General features: G+C 45.9%; 2 protein-coding genes across 5 annotated transcripts in view; both read right to left on the bottom strand.

The window, feature by feature from the left end:
* LOC116947330 (uncharacterized) overlaps positions 1-4,358 on the bottom strand; it is a 42,174-nt gene extending 37,816 nt beyond the window's left edge. For both annotated transcript variants that reach the window (XM_076069955.1, XM_076069954.1), the window contains exon 1: positions 3,515-4,358. Coding sequence is in view for 1 of the 2 variants with exons in the window: in XM_076069954.1 (XP_075926069.1) it covers positions 3,515-3,551 (37 nt within the window). In the remaining variant the exon portion in view is untranslated. The remainder of the gene's footprint in view (positions 1-3,514) is intronic.
* Positions 4,359-4,485: 127 nt separating this feature from the next.
* XRCC5 (X-ray repair cross complementing 5) lies at positions 4,486-19,689 on the bottom strand. Of its 3 annotated transcripts, none has more exons than XM_032962917.2 (21): positions 19,563-19,689; positions 17,545-17,658; positions 16,804-16,984; positions 16,025-16,073; positions 15,699-15,821; positions 15,296-15,490; positions 14,975-15,089; positions 14,569-14,707; positions 14,227-14,339; positions 14,028-14,090; positions 13,152-13,289; positions 12,081-12,171; positions 11,457-11,587; positions 10,474-10,667; positions 10,233-10,341; positions 9,948-10,020; positions 8,222-8,331; positions 7,025-7,121; positions 6,404-6,471; positions 5,888-5,956; positions 4,486-5,007 (listed from the first exon to the last, which is right to left on the bottom strand). In XM_032962917.2, exons 1-21 carry the CDS (start codon positions 19,569-19,571, stop codon positions 4,993-4,995), a joined length of 2,196 nt encoding a protein of 731 aa, XP_032818808.1. In that variant the 5' UTR covers positions 19,572-19,689; the 3' UTR covers positions 4,486-4,992. The 3 variants fall into 3 exon arrangements, with proteins under 3 accessions (XP_032818808.1, XP_032818817.1, XP_075926071.1); XM_032962926.2 differs by having other exon boundaries at positions 10,233-10,338; XM_076069956.1 differs by lacking the exons at positions 4,486-5,007; positions 5,888-5,956 and having other exon boundaries at positions 6,456-6,471; positions 7,000-7,121.
* Between the last annotated feature and the right edge of the window lie 5,787 nt (positions 19,690-25,476).

Genomic DNA, 25,476 nt, shown 5'->3' with positions numbered 1-25,476 from the left:
CAAAATGCGGCCTCTTCCCTCGGCACAGCAGCCTCACCGGTCGCCACCGCAGCCCACGAGGGTTTTCGCAGGTGAAAGACGGCTCGTGATGAATTGCCACTGGCTGCCACTCCCTAAAATAGGGAGGCGAGGATTAAGGTTCAGGGGGCACCGGGGCAAGAAGAGGGCAGCTGGCAGCAGGCAAAGGGGGCACCGAGTAATCTGCTGCAGATGCGCGTCCCAGGGGGTGTGCGGTCTAACGTGTAACGGAACCCCGAGGAGGCCACGCTCCTCCAGCCACCGCCGGAGCCTGGGCCACACTGCCTGCCGACAAACGACCTGACCCGCTCGATCCAGCTCCGAGATAACATCTGCACGGGCATTTAATTTGAAAAACCTACTAAACAAATATTTCATCAGCTGCCGTAAATATTATCTTTATTCGATTAATAAAGTTTCTCCAGTTACTGACTTTGGCTCCTGCTGGTTATAGGGGTTTTTTTCTGCAGTGGGTAGTATTTCAAGACCAATTTTCTAAATTTAAAAGAAGAATGTGTTTTATATTCGGCTGCATGGCTCTGTACAAGCGTGAGGCACAAGATGGATTCGGTTGACTGTTCAGGGCCACGCGCGTTGCATCCTAGGGCAGAGCATGCATTGTTATAGTTGTACATCACCTTAATGATGAATGACACGTTAATGCGTTTGTAAAAAAAAATGCTGCTATTGTGAAAATTTGGACTGGTCAACGGTAATATATCATGTGTACCGGATATTTACTGTAAGTAAATAAATATTGGTGGGTCACACGACTATCTGATGAGTTCTGTAAAATGTTTTCGGTGTTTCACCAGTCGCGCTGTACAGAGGTTATATTATTTTTTTGCACAGACGGAAGACACCAGAGTGTCTGGAGAAATCCACGCAAGAAGAGATAATTACTCAGACTGACCAGATGCATGAGGAACCTCAATTTCTGGACTGCCTCCGAGACAATAGGAATGTTCTACAAATATAAAACTAGGTACTACTGTACGTAAACTACAGAAAGGGAATCGCCTAAGCGGCAGGCTTACACTTATGTTGTTCAATGCATCGCATGCCTCAACCTACGTGATATCAGATTTATTAACCACACATTGTGTTTAACTTTTAAAAGTACTTGAAAATAATCACATCCGTATGTACTCTCCGGCCATTTTATTTAAGAACTGCACATTGAACACATTTTGGCAAGCGTGTAAGAAAACATTTGGGCATTTTCCTGAACCTATAAAGATGAGGTTGCGTTTATGCGAGCTATATAAATCCAAATTGCGTTCTGTTGCATATTAAAAAAACACAAGCTGCCTAGAATACAACCCCTTTAAAGCTCGCGAGTTGAGACAATCACATTTAGTGACACATCCAGGCAATTGACGTAGGCTCCTCGCTGGAAAAAAACACACACACACACTCAAGCACACGGCTTCGAGGCGAACATGTTTCCTGTTTGTGGAGGGACTGCGCAAATATGTCGAGTCTCAAGGCCGCTTGGTGCCACGATCGACGCATATGGGCTGCCTAACAGCTCCATCAAGATCGAGTATGTCATCAGCTGCCGACGCAAGGCAAACACGCGACTGACAAGTCTCCCATCTATAATAGAGGGGGGGTGGGGAGTGCGTGTTAGATATATAAATGTGTCGTGAAACCGGCCACCTCCCGACACATTGCCAATTAAAAAGGTTTTTCATATTCTTAGCTCTTTCGGTAAAGTCACGTTGAAGGGAAACAATAAAATAATAAAATATATTAAAACAACTAAAAAAACGTGACTTTACCGAAAGAGCTAAGAATATGAATTACTGCAGTCACGAAAGCTTTAAATCAAAATTTAGAAAGGTTTTGTCACGTAAACGGAACATGCCAATTCGTTACGGGTACAGCACACCCCGGTATGTTGGAGAGCAAATCCACAACAGTTACAATCCGAGTACGACGTTTCGCCAGTAATTACAGCTGGCATCATCAGGCGGACATCACGGCGATGATACAACTCCGCTGCTCTTGACGCGGCGATCTGGCTTGACCGCCTGAATGTGAAATTGTAGCTGTTGCTCTGCATCTACATCGGCCACGCGAAAGAAGAAAATACATCTCGGCGCAACACCGTGAGCAGTCGAGCACTGATCAATGAAGGCTTAACCAAGCGTCAGTCGACTCAACAAACGTCTCCCCCGTGTTGCTAGAGAGGAGTTCACTCAATGCTCCCACAATGTTAAGGCACGAGAAGAAAAACACACCGCGCTGTCTCCATATCCCTGGCCCTATTTCTAAACAATGCAAACACACGGCAACAATGTTTACTTATCCCCATGCAGACCGCAGTGTTATCTATCCTCCCTTATAAGCCATGTGGCCTCAGTTGGTTCTAACCTGCTTGAGGAACTGATTGCGTTTTCTACGGGAACTCAACGAAAGAGGCAATTCTGCAGACGGTGTAGACTACGATTTACACCACGGTCTGCACCTATTGTAGGGGCCACGTCGGTGGGATCTGAGCCCCTACAGCTACTGAGCCACAGCGTGACCTGGCAGCCCAGGTGAGGTAGCCTCAGGGTCAGTGACCCCTGTGCTAAGGGAGCCACGAGATCAGGATGACCTAACGATGTGCCATTCAAAGACTCTGGTGTTGGTTCGCCGTGAGGATTCGCGAGTGTGATCGATGCCCTCCTTGTGGCATTGTTGCCACCGAGTTCCCGCACCGTGGACGAGAGACACTTTGGCGAGATTGTCCCCTTGTCCAGCTACAGCATGGCACAAGCAGGCTGGTGTGATGGTACTTGTCAGGACCTGCAGTGTGAAGGGTTAGTGCTGGGGGTGACCATACCGCACTGTACACTGAATGACGGCACAAATTAAAGATAATTATTGATAATTATCGAGGTGGGATAATTAAATCCAGCCGGGCTCTAAAATCAGCAGAGATTCGCGTGTTTATATACGAGGCAGTGGGTCTGTAAACACCCAATTATATGATACTGTATCTGTCAGACTCTCCGAGTATACGAGTCCCTGCATAACTCTGAGACTATCTGCGAGTCTCTCAAGATGACCTATGCATGCGAGACGCAAAATCCCTTCCCTCAAATGCTGGTGCACCGGTATCGGATTACAGATCCTATAATGTTGTCAAGGATTAGCGGAGGTGTTTGAAATTCCATTCCCATTATGGGGGGGGGGGGGAGTCAGGCTTTCCGCAAGATCCCCGTTGACTTCCCACAAAGTGATACATATTGTATCGACCCATGGAGCCGATTGGTCTTAGCGGGAAGCCGGAGCGGCGCATACACGACCACGAGCGCCTCTCGTGAGCTCGAGGACTGCAGCGGTGCCAAAGCGTTCCAGGTCCGTTCCACCGTGCACAGGACGAGGTCACAACCATATAAAACCCCCAACACATATCCGAGCACAGCCCTTCCCAACCACAGCGCCTTGTACGCCCTGGAGCACGTTAAACCTAAACCCTTACACCGAAAGCGAGTCCGCTCACCCGTGTCGCTGTCGAGTTTTCCGCCGTTTGCGCCCATGCCTTCCTTCACCACCACATGCTGCCGCTGCTTACTATTGTGTTACTGAGGACGATGACTTTGCCGCCGATGTCTTCGCAGTACTTCCAGGTAAGCAGGGCGCTCCATGCTTATCCGTCGCGGGCGGGAGATGCTGATGGAAAGGAGCCGCTTTGGCGCAGTACGTGCACGCCAACTTCAACGGGGGCTCATTGTCAGCAGCTGGCCCTGCGATCAAAAGTCTATCGCGATCCCATGTCCTAACGAGGTCCCGGCTCCGGGCTACGACCAAACCCAAGCCACAGAACCACAAACACCACCACCACCTCCTCCTCCTCCAACCCAACCCCCGCTCATCCCGAACGTGCGGAGTGCTCGTAGCGGCAGCTTCAGCGCACACTCTGGCAACACTCGAGGCGCACACGCATTCCGACGCAGAGCCCAGATCCAGAGAACCTCCCACCACCCCTCACCACCGCCTTCTTCTCCCCTCCCTCCCGTCTCTACCTCTTTTGTCCAGTGCTTTGTTTGTTAGAGCAGGAAAGGCATCACGGGCGCTTTCCCAGTTTTTTGTTCAAGCCGTACCGATGTGCTTTTCTTCGAGACCCTTTCTACCTCTCTTCTCTTGATATCCCTTAACTTTCCAAACGGTCTCCATCATTTATCCCTTCACATCACAGCCATTCCATCCCACTCTCTTCCCCGTTCCTACCCCAAGCTCTCGGGCTGCCAATTGCTCACTCCACCACATTGAGATCTTCCCAACAGAAAGGAGTACATCAATAGGGGGAAACACGGTAGCCAAGCAAAACAAATGCCCTCCCCCCCACTGAAGGTAGATTAAATAGCACCGTGTTTAATTGAATTATCTCACACCATTTAATTTCTTTGGAAAACTATTCTAAGAAGTTCAGCTGAAGTGCAACACTTATCATTGCACGACCAAGTCACCGAATGGTGTTGAGTTTAGTATTTATTTAGGCAGCAATGCACATTTGTCTACACTAGAACGTATCAAACTCCATCCATACAGCTCCACATTAAGCAAATTCTTTATAATAAGCACATGGGTGCATTACTATCTAATTTACATCTGAAAGCAAAGCCTAACAATGTGCCTGATAGTTTAAAAAGGCTGACTTGAAACGACACGACTTTTTTAGCTTTTTATGTCAATCAAGATGTAAAACATGAAAAAACATTACTTTTTAGAAACGTACATCAAAACATGATCAAATACGGATATTGAGAAAAGTCACAACAAACACAAGTGTCAATCTAACTACAACAGCACAGCAATAACGTTCAAGTTTAACGTGTAATGGTCACAACTCGAAAACTACGGGAAATGTATGAAGGGCCAACGGCATGCAGGTCTGCTCCACGTTCAATAGACGTTTCGAAACGCCAAGGCAGTCGCGTGCTGTTTTCACGATCGATGTTCCGTCATCTTGCTGCCACCTCACATCATCTCCAGCTGGAGGGAAGGATAAGTATTACCGAGAGCCTCACAAACCAGCAGCCACCCTCACAACCGATTCGTCACGTGTACCATCTTTGTAAGCAATCAGGGGTAATGCGAGTTGTAGAGCTGTAACCGTGCATAATTCAATATAAACTGTAAGCTGAAGATCATAACGGAACTGTGGCGCATTTCCCAATTGTGTTCAATCATGTTAAAACTAATGCTGTCAGGTTTCTTTTTCAACCAAAAGGTGTGAGTACACGTTAAACCAGTGTGGACAATCGCTGTCGTTGTGCCCTTATTCTCAGCTTTTCAGGCAAGGCCTCTTAACGCAGTGTAATTTTGACATTGGCTGCTCACGTGTACCTGGGTGGGCTAGGACTGCATAGTCGATTGTCATGGGAAAACTGCACCACGCATATTTTCATCTAAATTTAGTGGCAATGGCTATGAGAGCAACACAAAGAGAGCACTACAATACCAAAGTTGAGCAGGTCAGGGAAACACTGGGTGATGGACTACATGCAACTTGAGACTAAAACGTGTTTTTACCTGTAAAGCCTCAGTAAAACTGAACTTATATTTAAGTCTTGTTTTGGTATGTTTGGATAATCTCTTGAGTATGTCCACGTGGGGGATAAAACAAGTCTTCAGAGAAAAATGACCAGTGAGTGTAGATCACAACCTCCACACAGGTATGCCAGCAACCTACTTGCTGTGTTACATTGAAAAGGCAGCTTGCTACCCTGCATGTGGGTTTCTCCTGAACTTTATACCTTCATCTCTGCCTGGCCCACCAACCCTGCCATCAAAGCAGATTACAAGCATATACCTGAAATTGTTTCTCATCGCATAGGAATAAGAGTAAATGGGTCATGTGACTTGTACTTACCAGATCATCTACATCTGCTGCCGGCTCAGCAACCATCAGCTCTTCCTGCACCTGTTCCACCACAAAGAACTGCACAAGAACAATCGCAGACGGCATTATATGGGCACAGCAGCAAACAAGGGGCAAAGCAATGCCATATGTTAATGTAAACTTACAACTGACAATCTCTTCTTCTCTAAGCATGTATATACTGTACAATCAAAATCGTACTGTATAAATTGTGTAGTGATCAACATTTAAAGGGAAACAAAATAGACTACAGACACAGAAAACAGTCTACTGCAACATAAACCCCTGAAACAAAGAAAAAATTAACACATAAAACATTTTTTACTTCAGGAGAAAAGGCTAATTTGAGCTGTACATGTACATGTTGCCAAAAGCTCTTACGATTGTAGTTTGTTCTTCAAGGCTATGCACGCGATTGCAAAACATATCCCAAAACAACGAGGTGCACATATTGTATATTGCACTTGGCATGCATGGTCTTCATTGCTCCCTAACACAAGGGGTCACCTGCTCAGCTTCCTGGCCAGTCACGCTGCTCGCTGAGTTTTCCTCACAGCTGATCAGGGTCAGCCGATCTGAGTAGCAAGGAGAGAAACACGAAATGCAAACTTTTCAATACAGTATCATTGCCTTTCCAGACTACAAAACAATTTTTTTTACTTAAAATGAGTACAGACTAGGTCTGAAAGCTGGAAAAACTACAGAATGAAAATACTCTAATATTACAGACACTGCATAACTATACCAAAGAAGCTTAGTTATGACAAGAGTAATATGGCCGCAGAATAATACAAAATGTATCACTGGTCAACAGGCCAGGTGGTTACGACAGTGCACTGCAATTACTGAGAGTTATTGTGCTCCATAATATAGATTTATTTTTGGGTTAGATCGCGTAATATTAATGATCTAACCCCAAAAAAACTATATTATGGATATTGGTCGCGAAAGCCGACGTGTTAAACAGTTATTGTGCTGTTGTTTCAATCAGTAGCTTTTCCGAGTAGAGAAGTACGAAGACAAAGATACCCCATTATAGCCTTCAAACTTTGAGGGCAAATACTGTTAGCAAGCACCTGTACACACACACACACAGCGCACACCAGATAGAGCACTGATGGAAATGACCTTGCACCAGCAGCTGCCAAAAGTCCTGCAGGCCCAGATCTGCCACCAGCTGCTTGAGTCTCTTCAGGAACGTGTTGTACTGGTGAGGCTCTTTGGCCTGCCATCACAACCGGCACACACGGTCCACACGGCCACCAACATGATGGGGAAAACGTTTTATTTGCAGCATTAATTTAACGATTTCAAGCTACGGTTGTAAATTTCACGACAACAAGTTGGGGCGCACATCAGCCTTTTCGATTAACAAGTGACGCTTTTTGAGATTGCAAGACGATTGCAACCACTAGTCTAAAAAATGTCCACAATGGCAGTATGTTTAAGTAACAAAAATGAGGTGGGGTTGATGGGGATGGGAGCTTCATAACATTCATATGCATTCGTATAGATAAAAAAGATAAGCAATGTCTCTTTCATATACCTGTCTCTCCATATTAAAAATAAAAGTATTTTTTTACACAACCCAATGATCAGTTTAATCATGCATACAGTAAATACACAATCCTTTACCCTTCATTCTTTATATCTGCCTACAGACAGCCAAGTGAATTAGCATTTGAAACTCAGGTGTTGGGAGGCAGGAGAGAAAGGGGAATTCTTGTTGAGAAAGGGTGTTGAGGGAGGAATGTGTCTGTATGTGGATGCACGTGTGAATGTATGTGTGCCTGTGGTGTGTGTGTGCCTGTGACCACCCCTATTACTGACTGGACATCATTGTGGTTGTCCGCAAAGGGGGCCAGACTGCTTCTTACTTGAGAATGGCAGATTATTTTTTGTTCATGCAAAGAGGTATTTAATAAGAATATAAGTATGCCCTATCTTTTCGATAAAAAGGTAAATAACACACAATATTTCGTTCATTTTCAAATTTTTACATTACTTCCCTACAATGTCTGAATGTTATTTTTTTATTCATTGACTGTGCAGGCACACTTCCTTATCTAGTTTCCCTGCCAGGTCTGCGCCGAGGTTTTGCGTGAGACGATGCAGATATTAGGCACCGGCCCTTCATAGCATATATTGTTGTAATCATCACAGAAATGGCCCTTGAATAACTGTAATGGCCAAGTAATTATACAGCCTTATTGCCAAATAACAATGACGCTGCAGTTCTTAACGTGGGATGTGCAACATTATACAAACGCAACAAACTAATGTACAGAAAAGCTAGAGTTAATCTTCGGATTAAGCGGCACATACCTTGTTAGCCTCTTCTCGGTATGCTTTTAGGCAGTCCAATGTCTTCATGTAGTAGGTCCTCTCCCGCAAATCCAGGAACTTTTCCAGGCACCGTTCCAGTTGCTCAGACACTGGGTGCAGACGAGAGAAACATGGATTTGCTCCACCCCTTACAGTGCAATCTGGATACAGTCTGAAGGGAGGCTTACAACGTTGACTTTCAAGTTCTACAAAAGCTAAATGTCCTGCTGTCTGAACTTCAGCGCTACTTGGTGGACACAACCCCAGCATCGTATTGTGCAATGGATGTTCTGCCACTGGGATAAGGTACACAATGTGGTGGGCACGCATGCGTTGTCACACATTTGGAACTTTGATTTTGTGCAACTAATGCAATTACACTGCACAGTCGAGCAAGATCAGAAAGAGAATTGCTAATGTAAAGCCCTCTGGTTGACTTTATTGCTTCGCAAAAACAAATGTTTGTTTTATTCATAAAATGTCACATAATAAACAACGCAATGTAGTTTCAGCAGGGATGCACATTTATGCGACCGAAATGCAATTGTGATACCTCATCAAAAGCACCATTTAAAACAGCCACAATCAGAAAAAAGCATTACACCACTAAGTGTAGGCCAATTCAACTTATTCAGCATTTTCAACAGGATTCAGGTTTGAAACCCAATACCAAAACTGCTGAGATGGATTACGATATAGAATGAGGGTAAAAAAACCAACGTCTGTTAAATACCAACAATTCACTGTGCGGGCCGGTCTGAATTAGAGTCTGTAGTTGAAGTCTGGGCCTTGTAAAGGAATGCAGCATCCTGCCTGGGACCTTAAACTGGCCCTGTGTCTTAATGCTCCACACAGCCATAACATATGGAAATTATTAAGGGCTGCATACTCGCTGCACGACGCGCAGGCAAGACCGTCAACGTCAAGCTACCAACACGGGCCCAATCTTAAGGGAAATCTAATGTGTGGATTTTAATTATGGCTGCAATGTTTTTTCTTTTGAGTTTTTATTGTTGTTTAGGTTTGTAAAAATAACAACAAACACCACTGCGAAACTCCCAAGGTTGGTTGATAACAATGAGAAAACAACCCCATGTGACTCCAAGGCATTCGTCAAGACAAGGGTGCACAAAATATTAGATTTAAACATAAAAAATGACGTCATTCCTTGTAATGCAACGTGTGGAAGTTTCAGACTCGTATATTTGGATATATTTTTATACATTTAACGGAACTGTTATAATTTTTCATCACTGCTGGGCTGTCCGAGCAGGTGCCAGCCTCACACAATCTGATTTAGGGAAATAAGCAAAAGGAAAGCTCTTGGCGAGTGCTCTGTGGACAGACGAGCATGGCCCGTGCGGATGCTTACTGCAGAAACTGCTGCAGTGTGTTTGCCTTGGCCAAGGCCTCCTATTTACACACATTCGTCTCCTTGTAGCGCACACTCAAACACCGGCAAAATGCAGACAGAAAACACACAGGCTGTCCGTCTTAAGCACAGCAAGACGTTGTTTTAAGTTTGCTATGGCACTGCACAAAAGGGCTATATACGTTTGCAATGTTTTAAACTAAAATACGACTTAGCAAACCAAGTTTGACGGAATCGAGACAGTTTAATTGAGAGGAAACCAATAATTTTCGTTAACTGACAGTTGTCATTTTAATTTTGACAGCAGATAATATATGCTTCACTTTTGCAAATTAATATGAAAAGGCAACTAACCTTCCTTGAAGGAAAACTCTTCTTTTCTTGCACACAACACCTGAAAATCCTTGCGAGGATCAACTGTGCCAACCTGCAGGGGGTGACAATGCTCATTAACACAGTTTACAACCAGAAAAAAAATACAATGTTATTACACACGTTCACCCATGCAGGTGACCTTTAACAGATAGCACCAACATCCTTATTCATACCAGGGAGCGCTCCAGCCCAAACTCAGCGAGTGTGGTATATTGACGAGCTAACATTTTGTATCAGCTGCTCAAGTGTTAAATGTTGCCTGACCTTGCTGACCCTGCCTTCTGCTACACTCGCCACAAGGCACGCGCTTCCATTCTCATCCCCGTCATCTGAAAAGCGAGGCTTCTTTTCTTCAGGCTCTTCGCGATTCCTGCTGGGAAAAACATGGCGCATTGCTTTGCAGAGATGCACGATGTCGTTTTAATATGAAGGACTACAATTACTTACTCAGTTGTTCATTATGTTCTTGTTTTTATTCCTAAAGGTCTCCAATTTAGCAACCTACCTGTCCTTGAAGATTTCCTTTCCAGTTAACTGCTCCTTCTTGGGAGCAGCTTGGAGCGGGAAGAGCTTTTGGAGAAGCTCAAGGACTGGCGCGCTGGCAGCTGTGATCTCAGGAGGTGGCTCCAGCATGGCCAGGAGGTTTTGTTCCATTGGAGGAAGAGGCTCCTCAGGGAAGAAGGCCTTGTGCTGCAGGCACTGACAAGCGCACCGCACTGTGTTCTGTTGTTGAATCAAATCCTTTATCTTGCTATTGATATCATAGCTCACCTCTTTGGTCACAAATACTCAAAAGCCCAAGTGATTTTATGCTAAAATTTTATTATTGAGGCTGTTCTCATCCCCTGTTTCCAGCTCTGAGTCAGTGGTGAAAAATCCTCATTCCTATGGTGCAGACGATACGACCTAGAGGACAACCACTGTTGAATTCCACGCAAAGTTGTCACTCATTTTATTTACCATCTCGGTTTGATTAACTAAGTCAACTCTCAACCAAGAATTGAACTTGCAACTTTCCAATTGCGAGCCTCTCTACCCCCCCGAGCCCGCACCTCCGATAGCACAGTTGGCTATGTAGGGTGCGAAAGAAGTTTAACATACATACATACAAGCCACCTCGTCAGATTTATTGGATATAAATAACATGTTTTAGATTTTTTTTTTAAACGTAAATCACCTGATCGTAAAACCTCTGGTCTAACACCGTTTGAGACGAGGCTCAAAAGAAAGGTGTCTCTGGTGTGGACCAATCAGTTTCAAAGACAATGCATATATTATCAGAGTATATTTTTTGTTTGCATTTTGAGCACAAGTATTGTGGTTAATGCAGACATGATTCATTGTAAAAGGTTTCAGTTTGGTGTTTTAACAACTTAACACCTGTTTTGTTGCCAGATAAAAGAGGAAAAACCTATTCTCATAAAATAATTCAATTTTCATAACGAATTCAACTGTTGGCTGACGTATTTAAAACAAGGGCCATCAAACCTGAAAAAGGCGCTGGAACACAGGGTTCGGAATCTTGGTCGTCTTAAAGAGCTCCTCTACTACGCCTCCTTCATCCTCCCGCACCAGGCTCATCCGATCGATGAGCGAGTCCACCGCACTCAGCTGCTCCTCTGCTCAGACCGGACGAGGGGACACAGCACATGGATCCGTGAACTCCTGCAGTAATAATTGCATTTACTTATTCAGGAATGCCTCACCGAGTCTCTTAAGTGGTTGACCCTCTTATGCGTGGGTCAACCACTTCCAGGTAGGTCCATACAGATAATTATACGAGCCCAATTGCGATACTGACATATCCTGGCCACCTCTTAGACCAGCAGGTATGGCAATTTCACAAATCTGTTATCTAATACTGGTATCAAAAGCGCTAGATTTAAGGTGTATACCACCAGAGACACTTTTTTTTATAAATCTGATCTCAAAACTCAGAATAACAATCTCAATCTGTATTTATCCTGGAGAAGTCTGATGAGCTATTAAGCTCTTTTTCGCAGATATCCAGTCGGGGCGGGTCAGAAAGTTACAACAAACATAATACAAAATAATCCCTTCACTCTCATTGGTGTTAAAATGTCCCAATCAAAAGAAATCCTCACATCTTACCTGACGGAGTGAACATCTTGTTGTTTATGAGAGGGGGAAACGTGTAATGCCTGAGGTCCTCACAATACGGCAGCTGCAAAAAAACCATGTACTGGAAACACAAAGGAAACATCAGTTAAAAGGTAATGAAAAAAATCGACCAAATACATTTCCACACAGAGCACAAGTTCATCTTCTTTGGTTCTTTCGGTAAAGTCACGTAGAATGAGAATAAAATTATAAATTGATAAAATAACACAATAATATTCTCACGACGTTTCGGCCACAACACAAGCGGCCTTCATCAGGTGAAGGGGACGAGACTGTCTGGAGGACAGCGCTGTCGTGAGAATATTATTGTGTTATTTTATTTGATCAATTTATTATTTTATTCTCATTCTACGTGACTTTACCGAAAGAACCAAAGAAGATGAATCCTTGCAGTCACGAAAGCTTTAAATCGAAAGAGCACAAGTTGTTAATAAGGATTTATTTTTTTAAATCATGCCGCGTATTCCGAGAGCACAACTCATCTCAAACATTTGAAAGGGCACCCCACCGTAGTAGCCATCCCTGTGAGCATCAGTCTGCCAGCTGGGGCAAATGATTGCTGTTTATTTCAAATCAAGTGATTTTTCAGGTAATTTTCAAATATGGCAAATGTGGACCCCAACTCTTGCGAATTACGTCAGGGGCTCTCACATCCACAGTGATGGGTATAGTTTTATGACAGTTATTGCACACCGCAGAAATAATCAGGGTGTCTGCTGGATTCGAAGCATGAACCTCTGCAAAAAGTGGGGTCGGCAAACAAAATAACAAGAGCCATTTTTTCTAATTTGGTAAAAAAAATTCAACATTTCAAGAGCTGCAACGCACGTGAAGGCAAGATGGACCGTAATAAATAACACTGCGAAGCAGTCCTTAAAGAGCCACATGCGGTTCCAGAGCCACAGGTTGCCGACCTCTGCACAAGACCATGTCACCACCCTAATAGGTTAGATCAAAAAAGTATGCTCGAAACATCTGCAGACACGTTTGACTGCCATAAGGCACAGCTGGTGAAAACCCAGTGAAGAGCAACCAACTTACTTCATGGGTGCTCTTGATGTTGGGGAATCCAAAGCCGACTTGCGGGATTGAAGCGACATTGTAGGCATAACGGACGATGGCCACCATGTCTAGCTCTTCCAAGGCATGCAGTAGTGCGGAGAATGCCACCACCGAGTGCTACTCACCACAAGGGGGTAACGGCGTCAAATTTCAAAGCTTATCCATACATGCTGGCACACAAGCCTTAACAGCATGCAAATCCACATTACTCGAGATGTACATTAAAGTAGGATGGGGAATATCACACAGCAGCCTATGGTGTTTCACACGTAGGCTTTCGCGACCAATATTATTCATAATAAAGGTTTTTTGGGTTAGATCGCGTTATTTATGTGTCGTAACCCTCCACCACCCGACACGGCCAATCAGCAAAAAAGTGTCACGTTGACAAAAGACAAATAGTTCACTGCTTTAGCCCACCGGTGTGTTGAAGAGTGAAACTGTAAATGCTGTGGATTCACTCTAAAACACACCGGTGGGCTAAAGTAGTGAACTAATTGTCTTTTGTCAACGTGACACTTTTTTGCTGATTGGCCGTGTCAGGTGGTGGAGAGTTACGACACATTTATAAATAACGCGATCTAACCCAAAAACCTTTATTATGAGCCTATGGTGTGTAAAGGCTGTCACTTTTCTAAAGATGTGGTGCTATTCAGCAGCTTGAGAATACACGTGGGACAGATTCTGTCTTTAACATACAGCACATGAATGGGTGTTATTGGTGGCGTTCACATGCTCGGCTTGTGTAAATAATGGACTGCAATCAGCTCTGTTAATGACATGAGAAAGAGCTGTAGTCAAATGCACATGAATAAAAAATAATGCACGTGACACGGAAGACACACAAATACATACTTCATCATCTCCGTTGCCAGTGATTTTGATGGTTTGGGTACCCATGTAGTGATGACGTTTTATCTGCAGTGTGACAAGAGCAAAATAAGCAAACCTTTATTTTTACATCCCATGGTATGACTCCCACAAAGTTGAAAAGCAATGAATGCACATAAGTCTGTCTGAAATACTGTATTTGTACAGGCACAGGGTTACTTACATGGCAGGACTTGGTAAAGCCCAGCACATCAAAACATTTCCCATCCAACTTGTACTTCATCTGGCTCTCATCCTCTTTCGAGAATGGGATTATGTCACTTCCGTAACGATATCCTGCATGCAAATACATCGGTCTGCAAGCTGTCACGACTTTTCATTCCAGAGAAACATTTTATCTGGCTTACTTGTTTATTGCCAGATTATCGCTCTTACTTAAATAATTACAGTTAAAACACACAAAGCAATTTATATGCTACAAGGACATTTCAAATATCCGAACCATAGCTAATAACTGTATAGACCTATGTTAAGGTGACATTTTTCCGTCATCTATTTTGCACACCTTGGATGAGGTCGTCTTCGCCAATTTCTTTCTCGTTTTCATCAAACAAGCAGTAGACTGTCTCCTGCTTTATATCTTCCTTTCTCTTTGACTGTGCCTCTACGGTCGTCCAGGCCTTCTTTGGCGTCTCCAATGTCACCTGGATACGAATGTGTACATCAACACACTAAGGATAAAATGGCCAGCACAGAGCATCTGAGCTAAGATTCTAAATTCATAAGCCGGAGTTATAAACCTTTACAATGTGTATGTCACGTTCTCTTTCACAAGGGAGATATAAGCTGCTTAAATGTTCGAAATCACTATGTACATACAGGGACTCCTCTACTTACAAATATTCGACGTACAAACTTTCACCCATGACAGGGCAATTAACATGTAGAGTGGATGCTGCCTTCCTACTCACAGCCTTGTAGCCTGTAATGCGGATGGTCAGGTTGGCGCCCAAGGTCATTGTACATGGCCAGGGGTATGGCTGCCGCTCCATCCTCTTAAAGAAGCTCAGACGTTCTAGTCCATTACTGCATACGACACACCGCTGTGCTTTTAGTTTACAGAGTAACACTTATAGTACACATAAAAATCAACGTAATATAATGTATGAGAAATTTAAAAATTACATGTCTGCGAAAGAAACAAATCCAATTACACACTGTCAGGGAGCAAAAATGGCTGGAGACATTTACGGAATAACAAAGCATCCATGTGCACAACTGACCACCCGTACCTGAAAGTGTAGACTTCATCCAGCTCCGGCTCCCCCTCTGGCCCCAGCAGCAGATCCTTCAGAACCTTCACTCCTTTGTGTTGCACAGCTGTGAGGCCTTTACCCCCTGGACCGCTATAGCGAGGGCTTTGCCCTTCATTACGGCCATCATCACCACGATCCATGTCCCCCTCTTCACTTAATGGGAACGGAAGACTGCACAGAATGGTATAAGGCAACAAAACAGGGTGGGGCATCACAAAACATTATATGGCAACATTACTCACAACTCATTTACTGCATTTACCATCTCAAACATAATTTGCACCTCCGATAAGCATGGTTGGCTACGTACGCTGTGAAAGAAATCCAACATACATACATCATCACAGCGTGGAAGTGCTGAATATGTGGTCTCTCTTACAAAAACTGGAGAGCGATATCGGCCTTTTTCAGGTTTTTTCTGATGATGTCAACCTGGTCTGCACTGCAGGGGCCACCAAGGTCGCTGAGCACACAAATGCTTAGCCTTTCAAACCGCTTTCCCCTACAGAGCGCAGACAGACACAATAGTATTATTCATTACAGGATACAATTGCAACAACAAATTATGCCAGAATATGGTTCATGCATATTGCCAGTACACAAGTGTTTGTCAGTTGTACACTAAATTTGTGGAATAGGTTCACCTTGAAACTTAAAACAGATGTAAAAATATAATTTGACCCAAGTAAAAATATCAATACATACACAACTTTCTTCTGAAGGAGGTCCATGCATACCACAATAGCATCCACATCTGTCAGGCGAAGTCAAGGCCTAAACCAGATTACGCATCAGGATGCCACCTCATAATCATGACATATTCGCACCTGAACAATTTTTGTTTGCAAATGTAAAGACCAAAACACAACAGAGGACTTGCTGACATGGTGCTTACGCTTTGTGGGCAAACATGGGCAATCAGGAATTGAAACAAGGCGTTCGATTGGTGCCCCTAATCTGGGAGAGACCACCTGGAGTTGACGACGGAGAAAGGGAAGGTACAGACAGGCCTGGAAAGGAATTGGCTAGAGACAGAGAATTGCAGGGATTGGAGGAAAAATACAAACGCAAAGGATAGGAAACCAAGGTTGACTGAGAGGACGGTTGAGAACCGTAAGAGGAGGACGAGGATTGGCTGTGGAAAGCAAGTCGGGAAACCTTTGGGAAAGGGGGCTCAAGGGATATAAAAAGGAAAAACACAGGAGGAGGGGACGCTTGGAGAGAAGACTGCGCTGTGCTTGAAGACAGTGTTCGTGTCCACAATAAAGACTCTTAATAATGGAGGAACGCGTGTCGGTCGTCATTACACATATGCGTGCATTTCCTCAATTACACATCTGCAAGCGCTCCTGCGTGCTAAAGGCAAACGCCTCCAAAGCAATGACACGTACAAAACTTTGTGAAACAAATGTCTGCAGCCCACACATATCGTTAGACAATTCGCAAGGTAAAAGCCGATTATCGCATACACAGATCAAGGATACAGTCACCCTGGCAACTGCTTGACTCCAGAGTTTGGATATATTCGAGGAGCTCAAAATCCGCCACCCTGAGAGAACGAATTGCGTTGATGTTCTGGTAGCCACCGTCTTCAGCCAGGTCATTTTGTGTCTCCTCAGTGCCAAAAAGCACAAGGGCCACCTCATCCTTGCTGTCTGCAAAAACCTGTAGGGAGGAAAAAATATACCAGTGACAAGCAACAAACAAGGGCTTTGCAAACACAGGCTTGACAGAAACACTCATATAGTGTATTAACATTTAATCATTTTCATATACAACATTGTAAGTACTGTACTGCTGTATAAAGTAAACACATTTGCTGTTGTGGTAGTTGAATAGAAACATCCATATTATCACTTAACCGTGGGAAATCACCGTGTTCTGTATAAAGTATATACAACTGTCTAAATGTAACAAAAATGGAGAATATATATACTCTGCTGGGCAATTAAAAATAGCAGGCATACAAACATGTAATGCAAAATTTGTTATTTAAAAAGCAAAAAAGATATGCATGTAAAATTCATTAAAAATGTGAGACTGTAAGTTTACATTCAACATAAAAGCAGTGTCAGACTGCGCACGCAAATCACGATGAGCATGAAGTGGATAAGGGTTGGGGGGGGGTTAGAGGTTAAGGGTTGGCGGTTAGGGGATATGAGGGGGGGTCAGGGTTGGGATTCGGGGGATACTTCTCTGAGCATCGGTGCAAGTACCACACGCACCTGCCTCTGGGTGAACTTAGTAAAGACCTCCTTGGCGAGATCCATGGATGTCCCCTGGCCCGGGACTTGGCTTCCCATGCTCAGCCCCACGTCCATGCACACCGCCATAGCAGACTACAGGGTAGTAGTAGTAGGGGTGGGGCATCATTCAGAATGTGGATTAATACTGGAGGAATCCGATGAGCTATAAAGCTCTTTGTCACAGATGTAATTGAAATAACCAATGCCACAATGCGAGGAGACAACACGGCCTACTAATACTGGGTGCGAGAAATTACAGAAAATCCTCACTGGGTCTCAAGATATGTTTGCAGGAGGGTCCTGCCAAGTTTTTCACAGCAGGGGAGGTGATGTAAATATCTGTACTGAATACACAATCCCGATTTAGTAATTTGCAGGCAATATTTCAGAATTTGGGTGTTTGGTCAATAACAGTTACATTTTTGGAAAGGGAGGTCCCATGAACCAGTTACATTAAGGAACCTTTTGCCAGTATAAAAGTATGAAAAAATAAGAATAGGCTTAAACCTTTCTGACAATGAAACAGTTGTTAAGATGTTGCATGATTCCTTGCAAAAGCTTTATATTTGGTGTTTGAACATGTTAACATCTGTTGTATTGCCAGAAAGGGTAAAACCTATTCTTATTGTTTTTCATACCAGTTACATTGGATGGTGTTTTAGCAACTGTATTGGAAACTCATGCAGAACAGGGGGGAGAACATACAAACTCCGCACAGGAAGGCTCCCGTGTAGAGAATCAACGGTCACGCAGTAGCTCCACTCGACGCTGTGTATATGTGGTGAGTTCAACCGAGTCGCAGACCTACTCTTTGGAAGCAACACATTTATTTAACACCAACACACGGGGGTAACTGCCCCTTAACAGAATAACAACCTATGGTGGTGACCACCAGGCTAACTACGCTAATTACACCGTAACTAGCTACAATGGACCGGACCACAGCTCGGGTCCAGGTCCACATGTTGGGAGAGTCTGTAGGACGTAGAACGCAGACTTCTTCAGGATGAACAACAGCAGCCGGTCCCTCTGGGGGACCCGGCTTATATCCTCTGCCGTGTGGCTGGCTCCGCCCTTAGCCACGACCACCTTCTAGAATCCTCCATCGGGAGGATCTCGACCCTGACACGTGACCACCCCTTGCCCCTACTTGGGGGCCCTGTGTACACTTAGCCGGTCACGTGTCCTCTGGGGTCAACCAGAGTGCCACGGCCTATCGTGACCCCATTCCCGTGGCCGGCACTCCACGCACCCCATCCTGTAGGGGTCGGCACTGCACGCAGAGCGTGGTGCCACTCGGCGCCGTCAGTCAGAGCCCCTCTAGGGGCCGGTACTGCACCCACATCCGCGTGGTGTCGTCCGCGCTGTCGCGACGTCGCACGCCGCGCCTCCCCAGGGCCGGCGTTGCACAGCGACATCCCGCGACGTCACTGCATATAAAACAGTGGCCCCAACATGCTGCCTTTCTTGCCAGCATCAAAGTATAATCTATTATTATACAAAGTGCCCTGTAAACCCTGCAACCCCAACTTTTCCAACAAACCCGTCATTGCACGCAGTTCAACGCTCACGAACACCGTGGGATTCGCTGGCAGTGCGGCTGCCGTCCGTGCTCGGCCTCTGCGCGCAAATTGTTGCGCCGTCCGTACCCTCCAATGTCCCGTGCTATGAGGGCATAATGCTGTGTTGCCGTGTGCAACGGACTCAATGTGCAATGTTGCGTGTTGTTATCTGCAGTGCGTTGCCTGTACCGTGCCCCGCGATGTTACTCTGCTGTGCATGTCCTGCGCGTGTAGTACGTAAACACACGACTGTGCCATCGTGCCTTGCCTGTCTGTGTACCGCGTGTGCGGCGCCTTGGGGGGTATCTGGTACTCCGCCTGTGCGGCAAGACCACAATCTGTTGGTCTGCGGGTCGTGTGCAGTGTCTGCTGTGTGACGAGGGAGGGATGGGGGATAGGGAGAGACGCTCGGCGATCGTGTCTCGGCGATCCTACCCGCGCCATCGTCGCAGCAGCAGCAACAACAGCAACAACAGCGGCGGCGGCGGCGACGCCTTCCCGCGAAAACAAACTTCCAAATGACGTCTTCAAATCAGCGTGACGTCATCTTCCCGGGCCTGCCTCGCGTGCCTCGGTGACGTCATACCTCCCTGAAGGGCGGTGGAGAGGGTCTAGTGGGGAAGTGGGGGGGGGCGGGGAAGAGGGGGGCCGGAGGGGAGGGGGAGGTGGGGAAGAGGGGGGCCGGTGGGGAGGGGGGGAGGTGGGGAAGAGGGGGGCCGGTGGGGAGGGGGGGGTTGGCCTCTGTGGAGGAGGAGGAGGCTCGTGAAGGACGCTGCTGCTGCTGACCAGTTGGAGGCAGTCGCCTTCCAGCAATAACGGAGGGCAGAAGAGCGACGCTCACAACAACGAGCGGAGCGCCGGGCGGATAAAATTCCGCAAGTTGGCACAGTGGTGTGTGGGGGGGTATAGCTGGTGGTGTGCATCTACCGGTGGTCATCTCAGTCAGCCGACCCATGGCACCTGCTGGGTCTGTTCCGATACCTCCCTGTCAGCGAGCCTTCGACACTTCACGGTGGTCTCAAAGTGCACCTAGCCTGGCACATGCACCGCGGTGACGCCTCCGTCACTTAGTAGGGAGAGGGGGGGGGATCGGCAGCCCGCGGACAAAAAGGGGCCCGAGATTTCATTTTAACACCGCACACATTTAATGAACACTACGACCAATGTTATGATTAGTAATAGAACTTTTTTTTCGTTTTTTTTTTGGCGGGGGGGGGTCAGATCACGTTAAGTAATTTGCGTGTTGTAAATCTTCCTACGCAACTTTTTTAATAGTCTGTGTCGGTTTTCGACACATGTTTCACGAACGCGATTTGACCTAAAAATCTATTAGGTTTCTAAAACTCAACACGTGTCAATCATCCACCTTTAAAAGGACGTATATCTCATAGGCGACGTTTTGGGCATTGACAATGTTTAATATCACATGAAAATGACACAATGTACTACACAGTATTAGGCAGACGCATTGTCTAAACGTTTCTTATTATACATTATTGTAGTTATGTAGGAAATCCGTACTGAAACGTCACTTTTTTTTAGGAGGGTCCTGCATTGGATTTTTATTTTATGTTTTCAGCCAATAAATTAGTGTTTATACAAGTAGAAAGAAACGGGAGCACCTTGAGAAAACCCACGAGTGCGGGAGATCAACGCTATCCCCGTACTGATCGTCCACTTGCTGTATTGCTTTCTCATGGCGAGCCAGGTTACAGCACTTTGACGCCCACGGGGAAGGGAGTTTCACAACATTTGTTTGTGATCCACCAACCCTTGCCTCCACAGTGCTGAATTACAGGCGTGTGCCACCACCGCGCTGCTAACATATAGGTTATACTGATCACATCATCAAAACTATTCAGAAAAGTAAGTGGACTTGTACAGGACACGTCACTAAAAGAGATGATGGAGGATGGTCAGAATAATAGACTCTGCTATCTGCATTGTATTTTCTGGCAAGGAATGGCTGGCACGCGTCTGAGAGGACGTCCACCAATAAGATGGAGTGATTGAATCAGTTCACGTGCAAGTTCTGCGCGGATTGCTGCATCGCAGGATTGTGAAGAGTTGGTGGAACCTTTGGGGAGGCATTTATTCAGCAGTGGATTAATTATAGCTGATTATGATGACGGCCACGTTACAAGTTACACTGTTCTACAATTTTTTAGAAGTCGGCTGCTGCAGAGATGAAATGCGCTGTTTATTATGGATTGTGATGTGCTGAATTCAAATGACATTTAAAACGAATTGGCTACTGTTCCCAAGAGTTTTACTCATAAATTATAAACCTAGGTCATTTCATGTGTTTATGGTTGCTTTACATGATAACATGTCACCTGTCCTGTTCATGTAACACTTTAAACATCAGCAAAGGGTTTATATAAATAAAATGTATTATGAAACAAAAGGCAAAAAACTATTATGTATATATAAGTACGTAGTTTAGTCCTTATTCAGTGTCTACTCGGCGATTCTTGGCTTGTCTCTTGTATTCATTAAATGGAGCATCTTTTGTCACTGCCCAGCAACAGTTTGCCCTGATAGCGTTTCTCCATTGTTGCAATCTCCTGGTGAAATCACTCGCCATGCTCGTCGCTCCCTGCTCCGCAGTTCGGTGGGAAAAAAATCTAGATGAGAGGTTTTTTTATCCTTAGTGACATGTTGCAACCAAGGCTTTTGTATGCCTTGAGGAGGTTTTCCACCAACTCCCTGTAGTTGTCTGCCTTGTTGTTTTCGAGAAAATGTGTTGCCACTAACTGGAAGGCTTTCCATGCCGTCTTTTCCTTGCCACGCAGTGGACTTTCGAATGCTTCATCTCGAAGAAGTTCACGAATCTGAGGACCAACAAAACACCTTCCTTTATCTTAGCTTCACTTAACCTTGGAAATTTTCCATGGAGGTACTTGAAAGCTGCTTGTGTTTTGTCCATGGCTTTGACAAAGTTCTTCACCAGACCCAGCTTGATGTATAAGGGTGGTAACAAAATCTTCCTTGATTCAAGAAGTGGTATATGCTGAACACTTTTCCTCCCAGGTTCCAATGACTGTCGGAGTGGCCAATATATCTTGATGTAGTGGGAATCTCTCGCCCAACTATCCCATTTGCAGAGAAAACAGCAGCACTTTGTGTATCCAGTCTGCAGACCAAGCAAGGGAGCAACAACCTTCAAATCGCCACAAAGCTGCCACTGATGTTGGTCATAGTTTTTGTACCTCAAAAGTTGTTTCATGTTGTCATAGGTTTCCTTCATACGGACTGCATGATCAACTGGAGTTGATGGCAAAACATTTCCATTATGCAGCAAAACAGCTTTAAGACTCATCTTCGGTTAATCAATGAACAGTCTCCACTCATCTGGATCATGAACGATGTTGAGGGCTGCCATCACACCATCCACGTTGTTGCAGGCTACAAGATCACCTTCCATGAAGAAGAATGGGACAAGACCCTTTTAATGGCCACGGAACATGGAAACCCTAACATCACCTGCCAGGACATTCCACTGCTGCAGTCTGGAGCCCAACAGCTCTGCCTTACTCTTGGGTAGTTCCAAATCCCTGAAAAGGTTTTTGAGTTCACCTTGTGTTATGAGGTGTGGTTCAGAGGAGGATGGGAGAAAATCTGTGTCACGTAACCTTGATGGTTCAGGACCAGAGGTTTCATCCTCTTCCTAGTCTGACTCAAGTGAGAATGATTCTGATGCATCAGGAACCGGCAGTCCTCCGTGGGGTGCTGGGCGTATAGCTGATGGAATGTTTGGATAAGGCACAGTCCACTTTTTATTTTTTGACACACCTTTCCCAATTAGAGGCACCATGCAGAAGTAACAATTGCTGATATGATCTGTTGGCTCTTTCCAAATCATTGGCACTGCAAAAGGCATAGATTTCCTTTTCCTGTTCAACCACTGGCGAAGATTTGTTGCACCAGTGTTGCAGCATATGTGTAGTGTCTTCAAAAAATATTCACACCGACACGTTGTAACAAGTCACCTGCTTACACTTTATTCACCTATCCTTGCACCAGTTGTAGGCACTCCTGGGGGCCCCTTGTGTGGACTCTCCGGATGACGTGTCTACGTGGTTAACCAGAGTGCCATGGCCCGGGGCAACCCTGCCCCTGGGCTGACGCTCACCCACTCCTCCTCGTGGGAGCCCCCAACACACGCTGTGCGTGGTGCCCGCACTATCCCAGTGCTCACCAAGCACCGCTAGGGCTGGTACTACACACAGCCACCCACACGGTGCTGTCCACGATGTAACATCGAACGGCACGGCCCTTCTGGGCCGGCACCGTACAGTGACATCCCCGATGTCACTACATATTTAAAAATGAGTAAAAACAATAATACTCTGGGCTAAATGTCGAGTTTCTGAAACGTATATAGGAGTATTTTATCAGAACAGGGTTGTCATTAAACCGTGTGGCAGTATACACAGGGCATGACAAGATTATGTTTAATGAATGAAGAATTTGAAAAGCTACAATATTGGGGTTATATAAAGCAAACAAGGATTATTCACAAATGCATGCACAATAGGAGCTACTGAAATATTAGCCCGTTATAAAATGCATGCACCTGCACATGTGCATGTCAATAAGCCAGAGGCTGTTCCATGTCAGATAACGGAATGCAGAGTTTTAGAAATAGGTTCAGACAATAAATAAATATTGAAGTTGGATACTGCAATTGTCATTCTATTGATAGGAATGTGAGGTTGCGTTCCGTAGTACATTTAATGTTTGTAAAAAAGAATAGTAAACTTGACAGTCTATTATATCGCGTGAAAATGGAAATATATAGAATGATGCCTTAATAGCTGCATGGTCAGTGGGTATTGCATAGCAACCGAAGATGTGCCGTTCACATCTAGAATTTTAAATCGTACATGCCAGATAGGATGTGAACAAATTACATCAGTGTCTATAGTACGTACTATTTGTCTCGGGTCCAAAACAAAACTTCAATCATATTCGGTTGGTTTTAGGAAGAAAAAAGTTATCTGTTGAACGGACAGCATCTCGATGTCACAAACCATTGCACACACACACTTGCACACAACATGCAATTGCACTCACACGCAACAAAGATAACAGTCATGGACTTTGTGGGACAAGTGCCGTTAGCGAGACCAGCACGAGCCCAGCACGGCACGCGAGGGGGTGGGTGGCCAGCACCACGCACCGCCGCCTTTGTCTCCCTAGGAGGCCCAGAACCGGTTCAGATAATCGCCACCGGTGTTTGTTTGGTGGCCGTGTGCGGAAACCGAACTCGGGTGGCCGGGTTCGGAGCGCAGCGCGCTGTTCGCTACTCCACACCGCTTCCAATTCACGCAAGCACACACACGGACCCCGGCGCACGTGAATAAATCAATACACGAGTATGCCGATACAGAGAGAGAGAGAAGGGGCCAGCACAGTGGACAACGACACTCGCTCCCATGCCCGCCATCCCGCCGCTTACTCCTCCTCATCCTCTGCATCCATTTAGTGTCACCGCATCCAAGCGCAATCATCATTAACATCGCCTTGGGTGCACGCGCCACGGACACAAACGTACAAAAAAATCCATCTGACTCGCACGCACGCACACACGAATAGACACACACGCATATATAAACACACTCGTGCACACACATCGACACACACACAGATACACGTACACAGACACACACAGACACACGTACACACACATAGACACACGTACACACACACATAGACACACGTACACACACACACGTACACACACACACGTACACACACACAGACACACGTACACACAGACACACGCGCATAGACGCGCACGCGTTTGGGCACACAAACGGGTGTAGACACATATAGACACGCATAGGCACGTCTAGACGCATATTGACACACGTACACACAGACAACGCTGTTAAGCAAGGGGTGGGGGGGGGCACGTGGGTAGTGTGGTGGGGAAGCGGGGGGGGGGCACGCGGGTAGTGTGGTGGGGAAGCGGGGGGGGGGCACGCGGGTAGTGTGGTAGGGAAGCGGGGGGGGGCACGTGGGTAGTGTGGTGGGGAAGCGGGGGGGGCACGTGGGTAGTGTGGTGTGGAAGCGGGGGGGGCACGTGGGTAGTGTGGTGGGGAAGCGGGGGGGGGCACGTGGGTAGTGTGGTGGGGAAGCGGGGGGTGGGGGCACGTGGGTAGTGTGGTGGGGAAGCGGGGGGGGCACGTGGGTAGTGTGGTGGGGAAGCGGGGGTGGGGGGCACGCGGGTAGTGTGGTGGGGAAGCGGGGGTGGGGGCACGCGGGTAGTGTGGTGGGGAAGCGGGGGGTGGGGGGCACGCGGGTAGTGTGGTGGGGAAGCGGGGGTGGGGGGCACGCGGGT

The sequence above is a fragment of the Petromyzon marinus genome, chromosome 2, assembly GCF_048934315.1.
Source record: "Petromyzon marinus isolate PM22_M1 ecotype Great Lakes invasive population chromosome 2, UKy_Petmar_22M1.pri1.0, whole genome shotgun sequence".
NCBI classification, from domain to species: domain Eukaryota; kingdom Metazoa; phylum Chordata; class Hyperoartia; order Petromyzontiformes; family Petromyzontidae; genus Petromyzon; species Petromyzon marinus.
The sequence above is the reverse complement of the archived record's forward strand: the minus strand, read 5'-3'. Positions and strand labels throughout refer to the sequence as shown.